General features: G+C 39.1%; 1 protein-coding gene across 1 annotated transcript in view; it reads right to left on the bottom strand.

Moving 5' to 3' along the window:
- Fbxw4 (F-box and WD repeat domain containing 4) overlaps positions 1 to 7,401 on the bottom strand; it is an 86,831-nt gene extending 79,430 nt beyond the window's left edge. Inside the window, exon 1 of the mRNA XM_027929979.2 lies at positions 6,638 to 7,401. Within this exon, the coding sequence (XP_027785780.2) occupies positions 6,638 to 7,362 (725 nt within the window). The 5' untranslated portion in view covers positions 7,363 to 7,401. The remainder of the gene's footprint in view (positions 1 to 6,637) is intronic.
- Between the last annotated feature and the right edge of the window lie 11,069 nt (positions 7,402 to 18,470).

The following is an 18,470-nucleotide window of genomic DNA, read 5'->3' as shown; positions in this document are numbered from 1 at the left end:
CCAACAGCTGCTGGAACAAGAGGGGGGAGCTGGGGGTATCCCTCCAAAGCTGCCTCTAAAAATGACCATTCCCTCTTCTAAACCACGTAGCCAGTGAGCATAAAACTTCTCTTTCTGTGCTTTCTTAAAGCAGGGGAGACCACAAAGATAACAGTGTCCTCAGTTCAAAATACTTATCTCCAATCCATTTGTTCTCAGTTTGACTCAAGCTGAAGCTTCTGTACATTCCATTTCTTCCCTTTCTTTATTTCTTTGCCAGGCTGGTATTTTTTATTTGTTTAATCCACCAATTCCCAAGTTAGGCTTCTTATCAAATTCCTGTTCAATGTAAGTTCTTTCAGGGTAGGTTATCTACCCCAATATCACACACCTGTGCACACAAAAGTTCCTTTCAGGGCAAAGGACGTGAAAGACAAAAGTCTAGGAATACCTGTACTCCTTTATCCCTTACCCAGTATCATCATACACTAATGCTCTTCAACTCCGTCTACAAAAGCCCATCACCAGGCAAGAGGGAGACATCCAGTGAGCCTTCAGCCTCTCATCTGAGACCACCAACAAAGAAGTTCACGAATGTCAACTGGGGGAAGAGGCAATATCTCTCTCTGCTGAGGTGAAACTGGATAGAACCTCCAGCATCATTCCCCAAAGGTGACGGCTGGGGTTGAGTGAAGACCGTGAAAACTGTACAAGAGCCAGGGGGAGAAAATATAATGTAAGGAATTATTTGGAATCAGGGGTGGGAGAAGGTGGAGGGATGAACCGGCTGACCCCAAATGTCTTTTCCATCTCTAACTCCTATGATTCTTTGACCTCCAATTTTGTGCTACGGACAAGGAATGGAAAGTCAACAGACTTGGTGATGTTTTGAAAGAGCCTGGCAGTCTGCTCTTGTCATTTAGTAGCCTTTGCATGTATTTTTTAAGGTGTCTCTAAGCCCTGTCTTCATTTCACAGTTGTCACCTTTCTCAGCAATTTGAGCTCATGTCAAATACCAAAAAAAAAAAAAAAAAGTGAAAAAGAAAGAATGTGCTGGCAATTAATTGTGCGCTAAAGAGGAGCAGGCACAAGGGCCCATTGGGTGGCCCAGACTTCCAGGGAGGGCAGTGTGAACAGTTTGGAGAAAATTAAGAACTGACATAAGTTAAGACAAGGCAACCAACCCTCTAGTAAGAGGTCAATTCTTTCTCCAGAGTGTCACATTCAATTTTAGAAACTTGAGTATTCACATAATTTGGGATTCATACACATATTAATGGGCACGCCATCTTGCTTCTTTTGGTAACTGGCATTCCATCTGAATCCCTTTCAAATCTGAGCAAGATCACAGAATGGGAAGGACTTTCCTCAAAAGGAAACCAAATCTTTGTATTCTCAACCTCGTCTGATGGTTGACACCTGAGAAAAATTCTGAAAAATCTGTCTCTGTAAATGGGGTGGTGGTATCAGTTTTCACTGAAATTTAAAAACCCAATTTTCTCCTCCCATTTTCCTCTTCATCTTAATTTTCAAATTCACCAGAACCTGGCCTCAAAAAGAGTCTACCTGAATTTCTCCCTATTCTATATTTAATAATCAGGACCAGAAATTAATCCAAGGCTAGGTCAACCCACAGTTAAGGTTAAGTTGTCACACAAAGGTAATTCTTTTCTAATCAAACACTCAAAAAATTATGTTTGAAAAAAAAAAAACTGTATGCCTACTCAGCAACCTCACTTTACTGAATTTCAGCAGCTCAAACACAATCTTTACCTAAGGTGAAGTTTCTAGACACAGAAAACTAAAGAATGGGGTACTGAAATACTTTCAGAGATCTCTTTCCAATATGAATTTATATTGCAGATTGTGAAGACTTTGGGTTTTTCCATGTTTCTGCCTTGGAAGCTAGGAATACCCCACCACCACTACCAAATTTTACTATACTGCAAAGGACACAGGCGGCTTCTATATTCCTGCTGTCTTGGAGAAGGTGCTTCCATTCTTCCAGTTTCCACTTGAAGGTAATGACTGTACTGACCATTTCCTGCTTCCTCCACAGGTGCATTGTTTTATTTATTTTGAGCATGTAAGCTGAATCCTACCTTTTATTAACTCCCAGAGCCATTAAAAAAAAAAAAAAAAAAGTCTTTCCAAAATGGCTAAAGACAATATATCCATAAATGAAACCTTTCAGTGATCTAGAGAACAAATTACTACCCCTAGTTAAGTCAGGAAAGGGAAGAAGAAAGCCTAAGCTACTTGGAATTGCTAATTCTTCTCTGAAAAATACAGTTTAGGCCTTATGCGTAAACCAGTTATCAATGGCCTCTCCATTCAGAGTTAAGAAAAGAAGCATTATGCTTTCTGGGTGCCCCCCCCCAAAAAAAAAGCTCTTAGGTGAAATCATTTAAAAACAAACAAACACACTCTGCTTATCTGTGTCTATCTTACCACTCTGGATGTTAATCATCAGTGAAATAGATACCTCTGGTCCCCAGCCTCAAAGAGCTCCAATACCATAGGACCCCGCAGGAGGAATGAGTGTGCGTGCCAGGGCAAACACCTCAGAAGCCTCACTCCCCAAACACCTATTTTTAATTCCAGGCAAATCTATCACAGGCAAATGCAAGACAGCATTTGCACCCAGGTACTGCTTATATGGTATTTAAAATGGAATTGCTGTTTGAAAATATGTAGCACTTAATTAGGGAGGAAGGAGATCAAGTAAGTTTTCTTTAGCATAGAAATGGCAAAGTATTTTTCTTAATATATATATGCATACCCTTACATATGCACAGATATACTCTTTCATTTTTCAGTATCAGAATTTGCAGTTAGCACCTCTGCTCTTCACTGGTCATCCCTCTACTTCTTGCATTCAACCTGCATTTTATACTGACAGAATTGAATTCCACTATTTTGTTCCTGTACACTGAAGTAGGCTAGTTTTACTTCTATTCTTTGGGGATAACTTAAAAGATTGTTGTATGAAACATTGCCTTTTTATTATTATATTCAAGATCTTTCTATTCCCTCAGGCTTCATAAAGCCTTCAAACAAAACTGATTTTAAATCAGATGACTGACTCACTCATATCTGTGTCCCCTTGGTGGTGGGGGGGAAAGAGCTCAGGATACCTATTAGTGTTCACTGTTTGGGCAAGAGGCCTAAAGGGAAGCAAATTATTTGTTTGTGGTTTTAAAGTGGCCCAAATGCCTTCAAGCACAAGTATAAGACCATTAACAAATCACAAGGAACCAAAGCAGTTCATCTTACTCAACAAAGCTATGATCAGTTAGAAGAGCCAAACTGAACAGGGCTTGCCCTGGGCCGGAAGGTCAGTAAACCTTAGCAGTTTGTGTTCCTAAGAATCAGAAGACTCTTAAGCAGTGAGCACAGGCACTATGCCCACAGGTTGGGCTGTCATGTTTGTGAAAACATTTAGGGCAGGTGAGAGAAACTAATTCAGGGGAGGAGATAATTAGGCAGCACCTCCAAATCATAACCATCCCCACTTTTGCCATATACAGACTTATAGGAGAAGTCAAGCAAATAAAAAGTTCTGTTTCACAACAACTTATTGAGTGACTATTATGTGAACATGATGCTAGCCAGCACATGATATTGAAGCCTCATTTTATTGGCAATGTTATAGCCATTCCTTATGGTTGATAAAACTCAGAGCCAGTGAGGTTATGTGGCTTCTGATAAAAATCAGGTTTTGTGCTATCCATGTAGTCATACTCTTACTGTACTTTGGGCCCAGGTTCCGTGATGTCCTAAGAGACCTGGGGTACAAGTTTCTCTCTCCAGGGATGATGATCTCCTCTCTTAGTGGTTTATTAAGTCTCTGCAGCTGTCCAGAAGCAGAACACACTGGCAAAACTCTCTCCACCTGCTGTAACACACATAATTTGTCCCCTCAACCCAGAAAAATGAGCAGTGACCCTGCTCTTTATCAAATGCTATGGCAAAACAATTTCCCTGGAAGGCAGGTGATATCTCATGCTAGGACATAGGCAAGAAATCAAAACACACACATCAAAAACTAGTAAAGCCATAAGGAGATCTGGCAGTCTCAAAGTTCTTTTACACTATAAACTTGTTTTCATTTTCATTTTGTTATTATTCCCACTATCAGAACATAGACTTATTCCTACTAAGTCTCTTTTAGAACATTTGAAAGGGAAAGAAAAATAAACACCAATTCTTTCCTTCATTCATTCAGTTCAGTAAGGAGCAATAGAAAGCCAAACTTTGCCTTGGTTGGTTAGCTTGGGTTCCAATCATTTTAACCAACTTCTCCTATAGGTCAACTGATAATATTCTTTGAAAGAGTTACTCTGATAAGAAAGCAAGAGAAGAAAAAAAAAAAAAAAAACTACTATTTTTGACAAGATGGCACACACACACACACAACCGCCAAAAAAACCCCAAAGAATTATTATCATCAACAAATCATAATAGAACAGAAAAACTTAAGCAAAATTATCAGGTTCAAAATTTACAAAATTTATAGTAATCCTGTACATCAATCATACTCTGCTGGAAACATACTGAAAAAAAGATGACGTTTGGAACAAAAATCAAATGTATAAGATACTTAGAAGCACAAGAATAACAACTGATATGCAAGAACTTTATAGTGGTGCAAACCCACAGAAATACATAAAAAGGCACAGAAATTTTTTTTGGTTGGGAATCAAGAAGATGTGGAGATGTGACACACATAAATTCAAAAAGTATAATCAAACTCTAACAGACATTAGACTCCATCAAAAAAGCAACAATATTTAAAATGGTATGGAAATGAAAATATATATCTGAGCAAAACAGTATTCAGATATAAATCAAATATATATGCATATCTACAGAGAATAAATTTAACAAAAGATGCAATGATAACTAAACAACCATTTAGGGAAAAAAAAAAAATAGTAAGCTAAATTCACTTCTTGCACCAAAACAAAAGTGACACTAATGAAATGAAAGTGTTAACTACTTAAAAATCAAGTTATAAGAAAGCCAGTGACAGGGGCTGGGGATGTGGCTCAAGCGGTAGTGTGCTCCCCTGGCATGCATGGGGCCAAGGTTCGATCCTCAGCACCACATACAAACAAAGATGTTGTGTCCACTGAAAACTAAAGAATAAATTAAAAATTAAAAAAAAAAAAAAAAGAAAAAGAAAAGAAAGCCAGTGACAAATCAAAGAGATTTATCAAGTCTGTGGAGAATTATAAATTTTCAGTTTTGGGGGAAAAAAATCATAATATCAGATTCTAATAAAGTATAAAACTTCTCTAAGACAAAACCAATAAAGTAAAAAGAACTGACTGGAAAAAAAAAATTTCTGCACCAAAGATGACAGGCTAGAGTTTAACATTTGTGATCCACAAAAACTCCAAATGTATAAGAAAAACATCAAGACCCCAATAATAAATCGGAAAAGAGTTAGAAGAGACAATCTCGCATGTGAAACAAACAGGTGGGAAGATATTTATCCTTGCCATGATTAAGAGATACAAAATATCAAATTGGACATATCATCAGATAAACACTGAGGTAGCAAAGATTTTTTTTAAATTCTCACATGAAATTGGTTCAGTCATTTTTTTGTTGGTATACCTAACTTGGTCCAACGACTTTGCAAGCCATAACCTTTGATCCAATAACACCTATCCTGAAATTTTATCCTAAGAAATTAATTCAAAAGACAAATGTATGATATGGTGTGTGAAATCTCAATAAAGGTGTTACCCAATAATGCATTAAATTATTCATTATGTACCCATTCTGTTAGGATCAGTAAGATAGCGACGATGGGGGAGGTGCAACTGAAAAAATTTAAATGGAAATGGTTGATTATGTTTTTAAAAACTTTAACTTTATTCTACTATAATTGAATAGAGTGCGTGCAATCTGAAAGCTTTTACTCCAATTCCATACATTTTTTCCCCTTTTTATTTAACAGTTTAACTGTTCAGTAAAGTTTTCATTTACAGGTCTCATACCCTACTCAAAACAGGCCAAACCGCAATACCTAGGACACGGCCTAGAACTAATCCAGCCTCCTGCCTCAAGCAGGCACGCTTTTTGGGTCCTTCTGCCTGTATCAAGTCATAAATTATGTTGACAATGAGACTAAGTGCTTTCTTTTAGGACCTGAGTCTTTTTTCTTCATATCTGATTGTATCTGAGCCTAACCACCTTTAGAAGAGAGTAGGGACGATGAACATCCTCAAAAACATTTTGATAGACCACTTATGAACCTGGGTCCTCGACCTGGATTGGAGAAATCGCTTTGGACAGACCACGGGTCCTAGGTGCTTTGGGCTGAGGAACCGGGGCAGTCAAAGGTCCGCGAAAAGCCACAATTAAAAGCTCAAGGGAGTGTTTAACATGGGTAATTGAGAAGAGCCGCCCTATGGGGAGGGTGCTGACTGAGGGATGCTCTTGGGGGCTTCCTAAAATGGGGACCTTGGACAGGAAAGGCACTGGATCCCGAGAGTGCTCGGGGAGGGGTCTCGGCGGAGGCCGGGTCTGGGCCTCGGAATTCGGGGTGCGACACGGCCCCGGGCCGTCCAGGCCGCGGCGCCCCGCCCTTTCCCGGGATGCTGGCCGGCCCGGGGCGGGGAGCGGGCGGCGAGCGGACGCTTACAGGTCGGTGCCGAGCCGCGTGAAGCCGGAGTTGAGCGAGGCCCGGGCTATCCGGCGCCAGAGCAGGTCGCAGCTGGTGAAGCGCCGCAGCCAGCGGCACACTTGCGCCAGGCGGCCGAGGGCCCGCATGTCCAGGTAGGAGCAGATGAGCAGCAGCAGCTCCTCCGGCAGGCGCCAGAGCGCGGGCCCCGCAGCCGGCCGGGCCGCGGGCTCCCGAGCCGCCGCTTCCTCCTCGGCTGCCGCCGCCATGGCCGCTCCTGTCCCTGCGATGCCGCCCCAAGCCTGACAGTCTTGTCCCTGTGCTTTCCCCGGCCTGGAATCCTCCCGCCGCCCAGTCCTGCCTCTCCGTTCCTCCTCTTTCCCATCAAGTCTTCCTTGTGCCTCCTTCCCAGCCCCTGTGCTCCCTTCATCTCCCTTCTCGATGCTTCCCGCTCCTTCCTCCACGCTTCCGCCTCCCTCTGAGTCCCGTCCCGGGCCTGCCCCAGCTTCTGCCTCTACCCACGACCCCGCAGCCTCCTGCGCCTGCTGCAGCCCCGGCTTCCCTTCCGCCCCGCTTCCTCTTCCGCCTTGCCCTGCGCCGGCTTTTCCCTTCCCCTTCCTTCGCTTCCCGCGCACGACCCTCGCTTCCTGCAGTTCCCTCGTCTCCCCGCCCTCGCCCTTGCCCTCGCCCTCGCCCTCGCCCGGCCTGCTGTTCCCGAGGGTTCCCGAGCGGCCTTGGCTGCCCATGAGCGGCCGCGGGGCCGGCCCAACGCGGAGCCGAGCCCGAGCCACCGCCGCCGCCCCGGGAGGAGGCGACACCATGTCGGACCGGGTCACATGGGGCGGCGCGGGCTGAGTCCTAGGCCCGCCCCTCACACCTGCGGCGGTGGAGCCACTTCGGGGTGCGGGCCTGGGCGCTGACATCCCCATCCCCAGGGCCTCTCGGAGCACTTCGTGGAAGGACTTGCATTCAGTCATCAAGCTGGTTCTGAGGCTGCTGAAAGGCCCCATCTAAGGCAACCCCACCTTCAGGAAGCACCAAGGTGGAGCCCCTGCCCTCAAGCAGCGCCTAGTTGAGTGGCCTTCCCCTCATGGAACCTTTCTCTTTCCCAGGTGATACTTCCTTTCCTCAGGCCACATACCAGAGCCCCAGGAAACTGCAGCCCTAGAATTTGACAGGTTCCATTGCAGTTGCTGGAGTTCTCACATAGGATATGAACCAAGGTCCTGACAGTGAAGGTGTATCATTAGATACATTTTGAGAGGTTGCAATCTACTAGTTCCCGATTCCATAACTCCCCAGTCATGTATCAGCAAAAAGCAGAGCTAGGGCTTCTTATCCTCCAGGGTCACTCATGATTCCTGTATCACCAGTTCCATTCACGCATCATTCTGAAGAGAGATCCACTGAGGCCTAGTTCTAAACCTGTGTTGTCCAAAGGAGTCCCCTCTGATCACACATGGCAACTGAGAATTTGAAATATGGCTAGTCCAAATTAAAGTATGCTCTAAGTGTATGAAACACATACCAGATTTTGAAGACTTATACAAGAAAAAGAATGTGAAATAGCATTAATAATTTTATATTGATTACATATTAAAGTGTTAATGTTTTAGATATATTAGCTGAGTACAATATATTTTAATGTAAATACTAGAAGATTTAAAATTATACATGTGACTTGCATTTGTGGCCCAAGTTTTTATTTTTTTTTCTGAGTTATTTTTCTATGAGGTAACACTGAATTACATAGTAAGATTTGGAAGAAGGGAGGAAGATGCCTCTCCTGTCTGATATCCTGTACCCCAAAGCAATATGGGAAGGACTGAGGAATTTTCTTTTGTATTTACCTACATCTTAATACCCATTTTCAGGGAACAGGAATGAGTGAGAAATCAATTCTGAAAATGATTCATTCAGCATGGCCAAAGAGAGACTAGGGGAAGCTGCAGCATTGTATTACAGAAGAATCATGTAACAAGGTCAGACCGGAATCTGGCTTTGCCCTAGACTTACTTTTTGATCTTAGCAAAACAACAACAAAAACCCCACCTATCTTGGCCTTTTAGTGTTCTTAGTCTATAGTAGAGATAATACCTCTGCCTTACTTTCGAAGGATAAATGAGATGATCCCTGTAAAATGCTTTGAACTCCTTGAAGAAAATTCTCAATAACAGTTACAGGTCAAATCCTGTTATAAACAGACATACACACACATTTTAAAAAGGCTTTGTAAGAAAATGATTTCTAAACTCTAGGCAGTGGTTTATTAAAAGCAATATCTACTACATTTCGGTATAACCAAAGAATTTAGAGCATCTTTTAAAGATCATTACAAAGAAATTGACTTATTCTTAGGTATCAGACTGGTCAAAGGCTACCAAGATAGGAACACTGCAAATTGAGAAGGAAGTCTTCATCAATTCAATGTTTGTTGTTGTTGTTGTTGTTGTTTTAATCTCGCTACATTTGTGTACTGTGAGGCACTCTGGAAGGAAGACAGAAATAAATATAACATATGATTCTTGTGTTTTGTGTTCTTATTTGTGTTGACATGTTTGTAACTTTTTACTTTTTTGAGTTTTTTAACCCCTTGTTTACACATAGTAAAGCTGAGTAGTTCATCCACATTGATTATACCTAATTTTTAATGGAGACTTCAAAACACAAAAACAAAATTATTTAATTAGCTCAATATAAATTGTCAGGATTAAAACCCACAAACAAGTATATTTTACCCTTTATTCCGTATTGCCTTAATTGCTGGAGAAATCATACTATCATTTTAAAATATCAAATCACTGTGCTATACCCAAGCTACAGATCAGGTAAACTGTTTAGGTTAGAATTCATGGTTTAATGATCTCCAAAATTAATAAAAAGTCCTGCCAGGCACAGTGGCCTATATTCGTAATCCCAGTGATTTGGGAAGCTGAGGCAAGAGGATTACAAATTCAAGGCCAGCCTTGGCAACTTAGTGAGGCCCTATCTCAAAATAAAAAAATACAAAGGCCTAAGGTTGTAACTCAATGGTAAGCACCCCTGGGTTCAGTTCCCAGTACCAAAAAAAAAATAGTAAATCAAAGTACTCACTACACAAGAAGAAAGGCAAATGGAAAATTAGCAAATATTTTATTATTTGGAGGTGCTATTTGTCCCAAACATTTTTAAAAAATAAAAAACAAGCCAGGCACAGTGGTACGTACCTATAAACCCCTGTGGCTCAAGAGGCTGAGGCAGGAGGATTGTGAGTTCAAAGCCAGCCTCGGAACTTAGTGAAACCCTAAGCAATTAGAGCAACCCTATCTTGAAATAAAATATAAATAGGGCTGCAGATGTGGATTAGTGGTTAAACACCACTGGGTTCTTAAATTCTAAAAAGTAGAATTTAATGCTTTATAAAAACTTCTAAATGATGGTGGAAGTCCACCTTAAAGAGGACTTTTAGGTGCAGATATATTAAGTCCTTTATGTTTCTGTGTCCATATAAGTGACATTCCTAGTGGTGATTGTTGACATGCATGGGATGTGAATATCCCCATCCCTTTTAGGGGGGGAAGGGCGGGTACTGGGGTTGAACTCAGGGGCACTCAACCCCTGAGCCACATCCCAGCCCTATTTTGTATCTTATTTAGAGACAGGGTCTGAGTTGCTTAGCACCTTGCTTTTGCTGAGGCTGGCTTTGAACTCATGATCCTCCTGCCTCAGCCTCCCCAGCCACTGGGATTACAGGTGTGGGCCACCACACCTGATCACCATCCTTTTTTATTTTTTTAGAGAGAGAGAGATAATTTTTTTAAATATTTATTTTTTTAGTTTTCGGTGGACACAACATCTTTATTTCATTTTTGTGTGGTGCTGAGAATCGAACCCAACGCCCCACGCATGCCAGGTGAGCGCACTACCGCTTGAGCCATATCCCCAGCCCCACCATCCCTTTTTAATTTTTGTTTTGACAGGATCTCCCTAAGTTGCCAAGCCTGGACTTGAACTTGCTATCCTGCCTTAATCTCCCAAGTAGCTGATGTTAAGGCCCTGCACCACCATGTCTGGCTCAATTACTTTTTAAGAGTGAATCATGGGACTGGAGATGTAGTAGAGTACTTGCCTAGCATTTATAAGATCCTGGATTTGATCCCCAACAACGGGGGAAAAGAAGTTAATCATGTAGATACTCAACCTCCTAATACTTTTCATAATCTTTTTTACAAAACTTGAAAGGAATTCATAGGAATTAATATATCTTAGCAAAGAACATTTAACTAAAGTTTGATGATTCCTTCATTTTGCTTCAGCTTCATTTTCTTCTGTTAAATTTAGTAACAAAAGCCAGGCACAGTGGTGCACACCTGTAATTCCAGTGGCTGGAGAGGTTGAGACAGGAAGATTGCAAGTTCAAAGCCAGCCTCAGCAAAAGCAAGGCACTAAGCAACTCAGTGAGACCCTGTCTCTGAATAAAATACAAAATAGGGCTGGAGATGTGGCTCAGTGCCCTTGAGTTCAATCCCTGGTACAAAAAAAATTAGTAACAAAATAGTTAAATTTAGTAACATTTCTGTTAAACACTATGTAACAAAATTTAACACTTCTATTAAATTTAGTAACATTTAGTAACAGTAAGGCATGTATTATATGAGACTTCATAATTTATGCAAGGAGTGATTTTTGTAGGATGATGTTAATAATGGTTCTAAGTAACAGAATTTTGGGATTTTACTTTGAACTTCTCTATATTGCTTGATTTTATATTATAACTGTGTATCACCTTTACAAAATCAATAAATTCTATGTTGAGACTGTCATTCTTTGTTTTACTCAAGAGGCAATTACCTAAATTAGATGTCTGAAATTTAACTTCTGCAGAAATAGTTCTGAATATACATTGAAATGAACTATAAAAATGTTTAATAAACATAGAATTTTTACTATATATATATATATATATATATATATATATATATATATAAATAAAATAATTCTTTCAAAAATAAAAAGTTGCCATGAGTCTAAATCACCAATTAAATTGGAGATTTGATGCCTAGATCATTGCCTGAGTTTTTAACAAGTCTCCAAATTTCTTCAAATCTTATTTATACTATTTTAAATAAAGAAAGAGTCTAGGGCTGGGGATGTGGCTCAAGCGGTAGCGCGCATGCGTGCGGCCCGGGTTTGAGCCTCAGCACCACATACAGACGAAGATGTTGTGTCCGCCAAATACTAAAAAATAAATATTAAAAAAATTCTCTCTCTCTCCCTCTTTCTCAGTCTTTCTCACTCTCTCTCACTCTTTCTTAAAAAAAAAAAAAAAAAAAAAGTCTAAAAAGTTTTCATAAATAATCTACCGGTAAATATTTTATATTCTGAAATTTGCTTAGGAATGCCATCAAGATCTGCTATTTTTATATGAATCTACCATCTTTGTCAAATTCAAAGATAAAAATTGTTCATTTGAAACTTTTTCAAGCAAATGTTGGATTAAAATAGTTACTTTCCAGCCCAGTGGTGCTCAGCTGTAATCCTAGCTGCTTGGGAGGATCTCAAGTTCAAGGCCAACCTTAGCCTTAGCAATTTAGAAAGACCCTCCCAGTCTCAAAATAAAAATAAAAAGGACTGGGGGTGAGGATATATGTAACTCAGTGGTAAAGTGCCCCCAAGTTCAATCCCCCAATACCGAAAAACAACCAAACTCTTTGTCAAAAAAAAAAAAAAAAAAACTTTTTAAAGCTACTTTATGCAGAGAAACTGGAAGGAAATGACAAATGCTATGTTGATTATTAGAGTTGGAATTAAGGGTAATTCTATTTGCTCTTGCTTTATATGTTTCCTGCATTTCTAAGTTTCAATAACCATTTTTAAGGGGGAAAAAAAAGATAAGTGATGTTCATACCTAAGCATAAGAAATAATTTAGTTAAGCGAGTCCTTTTTTATTTTTGTTTTTTTCTTTTGGTGCTGGGGATTAAACCCAGGGTTTTGTGAATGTTAAGCATGTACTCTACCACTGAGTACACCCCAGCTTTCTCCCATGCAGACGAATTATAAATAATTTGTAGATACTTCATCTTTGAGGAGGTGGAACGTAACTCCCCACTCCTTTGAGAACTGCACAAGGTGACTTCCTCCCAAAAAATAGAATATGGAAGGGGGAGGGGCAACTTAACAGTGGAGAAATCTGGACAAGCACAGCTTCAGCCAGATGATCAAGGTCAACATCAACAGTGATGAGTCATGTTGATAAAAATGTCACTTTGCCTCTATAGTCTTCCTCCCCAGAACCCATGATAATAGAGAAAAAAATCGAATTATGAAAAATTTTTAAAATCTAATAATGAGAAAAATTGTACAAATTCCAAATGAGAAATAATTCTATAAAATAACTGACCTGTACTCCTCAAATTTGTCAAGATTACCAAAAACAAGAAAAGTCTGAGAAAATATCACAGCCATGAGGAGCCAAAGGACATATAATAGACTAAATGTGATGTGGTATCCTAAACAGGATCCTGAGACCAGAAAAGAAATTTAAAAGGACATTGGATTAAAAACTAAGGAAATCTAATGAGTTCATAAATTATAACAAATATACCATAATGGGGCTGGGGATGTGGCTCAAGCGGTAGCGCGCTCGCCTGGCATGCGTGCGACCCGGTGGGGTTCGATCCTCAGCACCACATACAAATGAAGATGTTGTGTCCGCCGAAAACCAAAAAATAAATATTAAAATTCTCTCTCTCTCTCTCTCTCTCTCTCTCTCTCTCTCTCTCTCTCTCCCTCACTCTCTCTTAAAAAAAAAAAAAAAAATATATATATATATATATATATATATATATATATATATATACACCATAGTAACATAAAGTGTGTTGATAAGGATATACAAGAATTCTATGTGCCATCTTCACAATTTTTCTGTAAATCTAAAAATTGAAGTTTGTTTTTTGTTTGTTTTGTTTTTTTGGAGTGGGGGTGACTAGGGATTGAACTCAGGAACACTCAACCACTGAGCCACATCCCCAGTCCTATTTTGTATTTTATTCAGGACAGGGTCTCACTGAGTTGCTTAGAGCCTCACTTTTGCTGAAGCTGGCTGTAAAAATTGAAGTTTTTTTTTTTTTTTTTTTAATATTTTTTAGTTGTTGATGGACCTTTATTTTATTTTATTTATATATGTAGTGATGAGAATCGAACCCAGTGCCTCACACATGCTAGGCAAGCACTCTTCCACTGAGCTACAACTCCAGCCCCAAAATTGAAGTTGTTATAAAGCCCATTTTAGTCTTTTCTGACCACAGAGAAGTCTTTGCAAAAACTGATTCATGAAAGCAGTGTGTCTCCTGAGCTATACAGATTCGTGATATTATGAAACCCTATCCTGTTACCTCACATGCAGAATAAAAAAGTAAAAATAATGTCTCGTAAGTCATCTTCAATAAGCTATGTATCTCTAGTCATCTAGGGCTGGAGGTGTAGTTCAATGGTAAAGCACTTGCTTAGCATGCACAAGTCCCTGGGTTTGATCCTCAGCACTGAAATAATAATAATAATAATAATAATAATAATAATAATAATAATAATAATAATAAATTCTAATCATCTAGTTTAACAGTCTTATTAGAAAGGTTCATTTTCCAAAGGGTCAGAAAACATCATTCTGAGACACTGTCCTGACTTTACAACTGTGAGAAACAGACTTTTCCAATCATTAATTTTTATATAAATTATATACATGTATTTATATATTATGTGTGTGTATGTGTATGTACATATGTATGTGTAGGGACAGTATGTCAATAATGATCCGAAGAGCAAGTAAAGGAAGGCACAGGAAATATAAAATGTAACTTTGTTGGGAAAAAGAGCCAAAACAGATTTCTGGGAGATTTGCCAGTTAAGTAATTCTTTTATATACTGATGCTGTTAGCCTGCAACCACTACCTTTGTGTCAATAGGTGTGGTTCAAAAGGTTTTATTGTTATTTTGCTTTGTTTTGTTTTGGTACTGGCTACATACCCAGCCCTTTTTATATTTTATTTTGACATAGAGTCTCACTAAGTTGCTTAAGACTTCACTAAGTTGTGCAGGTTGGCCTGGAAATTGCAATCTTCCTGCCTCAGCCTCTCAAGTTGCTGAAATTACAGGCATGCACCATGGTGCCTGACTTCACAGGAGTTTTGAACAAGTTAGAGAACCATCAGGATTAGGTATTAGATAAATTGTCATGTGTCATCAGATTTTGTGATTTTTGTGATCTCTGCTTGTCAGAAGACTGAGTCATTTGGCAAAAATCATGGAAGGTGTAATACTTGAGAGAACTACAAAAATCAGGTGAAATTTTCCTGGTCATTGGAGATTTCTTACCATGCTATCAGGTTCTGTTTCCTTTTTAATGGACCAATAAATAAAGTGTCAATAAAGTTAGTCAGTCACCTATATGAACAAATATGATTTTATCAGTCCTTTTCCAATAAATGAGTAAGGTAAGGTCTAAGAAAAGATTGCTTTTTTCAGAATCTTTAGTTCTTTCAGGAGAAAGTACCAAGTTAAATATAAAATTCTTATTTCTGATTCTATAAATATTATTAATGATGCTTAACCATGCTTAACTGCAAGTAAATTTTTTTTCATTTAATATATTCATTACACTGAATGAAACCACAGGATATCATTTATTGATCTTGTCTTAGGTTTCAGGTCCTGTTAAAAATGTGAGAAACAGCCTGGCATGGTGGCTCATGCCTATAATCCCAGTGGCTCAGGAGACTGATGCAGGAGGACTGCAATTTCAAAGCAGCCTCAGCAACTTAGTGAGACCCTAAGCAACTTAGGAAGACCCTGTGTCAAAATGAAAAATATAAAAGGATGGGGATATGGCTCAGTGACCCTCGGTTCATCTCCAGGACCAAAAAAAAAAAAAAAAACCCCACAAAGGATAACTTTTTTGAAGCATCATTTAGTTACATTTTCTTCAACAGATGGTAGACTATGTTCAATTATTAAATATAAACACATTTTGGATGTTAATGAAATAAAAATAGGTCTAATTTGAATTTTTTCATTGTTTTTTTACTTTAAAAACAAGTAGATGGTGGCACACACAGCTGCAATCCCAGCTACTTGAGAGGCTGAGGCACAAGGATCACAAGTTCAAGGCCAGCCTGGGCAACTTAAAAAGACCCTGTCTCAAAATAAAATAATAAAAAAGAGTTGGGGATGTAGCTCAGTGGTAGAACACTTGCCTAACACATGCAAGGTCCTGGGTTCATTCTTCACTACAGTGTGTGTGTGTGTGTGTGTGTGTATGTGTACATACATACATATACATATATGCACTTTTATATGTATAATTAAACATACATATGTGTATATACATACACACACACACACACACACACACACACATATATATATATATATATATATATATATATACATACACACACACACACACACACATATATATACATACACACACACACACACTAATTAATTAATTGGTCTCTGAACCAAAATTTAATGTCATCTTTTGAGAAACTGCGTGGCTGCTTCTAAAATATTATATACTCTAGTAATATGTCTTTCCCTTTTCCTGTAGCAGCTGTTTCAAACACAAATAAAGAGATGAATGAGAAAAATGCCCTGTTAGAAATGCACCATGGAGAGAAAATCAGAAAGAAGTCCAAGCTAGCCCCCAGGGATTGTCTCAGGTTCAGTAAATTGACCTGGAAACAAGGAGTGCAGCCTAGCTCTTCTTCCTTTAGCAATGTGATCACCAGTAAGAGAAGTTTCCAAACACTTGGAACTCAGAGAGACCACCTGCTCCTGGCAGGACAATGGCCATTGGACCACCAACTCTGTTGCTTCCAGTCAACCCCAGATCTCCTTCCCAACAGATGACAGGCTGTCTGTTAGAAGAGTCTCTCAGCAAAAGAGTGAGCAAAGAAACACTGAACTTCACATCTGTTATAGAAGCTCATAAATTAGGAACCAAATGGGTAAATTAAAAATCTGAAACTGAAGTCCATCTGATAATAGAATCAAAAGATGACTATATAGGTATCAACCTTGGTGAGACAGAATACTATTGAACCATCTGAATACTATTGAACCACCAAAAGTAAAGAGGAACTTTAGTGCTCATGCATTCTACACACATGGCCAAGCTTGGTGGCACAATTCAGGAGATTTAATCTTCAATCTGTCAAGATCTTCATCTCTAGTATTGCTCAACAATAGAAGAACCACTAGCATCAGGCCCCACAGCTGCCTAACCTTCCAAAATAGTTGGAGTCAATCAGAAATTCTGATTTCCCTGATTTGAGTGTTTAGCATGTTCAATCAGAGTTTAATCACAGGTATGTAAAGCAATAATATTTAAATGATATTTTTTAGGGTTTTGAAAATTAAAGTTAATATCAGCTATTAGCAGGAACTTCTCCACTGTCCTGTATTAATTCACACAGGAAATTCATGTACAGAATTTTAAATGTTTGAGCAGTTATATTGTGACACAGTTTAGGTGGGATCCATGAGGAGACTGAGAGAAAGTAATTAAAAGTCTTGGCATCATACAACTTCCATAATAATGATTAAAAAAAAAAAACTATAAACATCATTTCCAGTAATTAAAAAAAATTAAATTCCTAGAAAATAAAATAAGACAATTTAAGAGCCTACAGTGTTACATTTTTAAATTTCTTATTCAAAAGTACCCAAGTCAGGGAGGGGCCGGGGTTGTGGCTCAGCGGTAGAGCCCTTGCCTAGCATGTGTGAGACACTGGGCTTGATCCCCTACACTACATAAAAATAAAAACAAAATAAAGGTATTGTGTCCATCTACAACTAAACAACTATTAAAAAAAAAAAAAAAGTACCCAAGATAGAGTCACAGAAACGACCTTAGAAGAAACAGGCCATTGTCAGAGTATAAACATGTTTGGAACAAATGTCTTCCAAGCTGTTTAAATCATGGAACATCCATAGAATAGAATAATAAGCAGCTGTTAAAACAAATGAGAAAGTTGAGCACAGTGGTGCTGCTAACTCAGGAGGCTGAGGCAGGAGGATTAGGAGTTCAAGGCCAGCCTAGATAAATTAATGAGACTCTATCTCAAAATAAAAATGAAAAAGGTCTGTGTTGGGGGCTGGGGTTGTGACTCAGTTGTAAAGCACTAGCACATGTGGGGCACTGGGTCGATTCTCAGGATCACATAAAAATAAATAAATAAAATAGAGATATTGTGTTAATCTACAATGAAAAAAATTAAAAAATAAAAAAGGTCTGGGAGTGGGGCTGGGGATGTGGCTCAGGCGGTAGCATGCGCCTGGCATGCGGGGGGCCCGGGTTCGATCCTCAGCACCACATAAAAATGCAATAAAGATGTTGTGTCCACCGAAAACTAAAAATAAATATTAAAAAAAAAAGGTCTGGGAGTGCTACTAGGTTCAATCCCCAGTACTGCAAAAAAGCAGAAATAAAACAAAAAAGGAAGATCATATGCATTCTTACAGAAGGATCTCTAATACACATTGAGTGAAGAGAAGCAAAATGCCGAAAAAGTGTGTATATAATCTATTGTGAAGGGAAGAAAACTGCATTTGTATGCTTTGACTTATGTACACTAAGTGTCTCTGAAAAGATACACAAAAACCTAGTATTAGTGTTTGCCTCTGAGGGGAATCAGGTAAATGGGGGACAGTTTCTTTTTATTATATACCATTTTACACCTACACCTTTTGAATTTTTAGCTTTTAGCTATTCATTTGTATTACCAAACAAAAAATAAGTTTTAGTGGGTGCAGTGGTGCACACCTATAATCCCAGCTGAGGAGACTGAGGCAGAAGGATCACAAGTTCAA

Source organism: Marmota flaviventris, chromosome 4 (assembly GCF_047511675.1).
Source record: "Marmota flaviventris isolate mMarFla1 chromosome 4, mMarFla1.hap1, whole genome shotgun sequence".
Lineage (NCBI taxonomy): Eukaryota > Metazoa > Chordata > Mammalia > Rodentia > Sciuridae > Marmota > Marmota flaviventris.
Note: the sequence above shows the minus strand (reverse complement) of the source record. Positions and strands in the feature narration are given on the sequence as shown.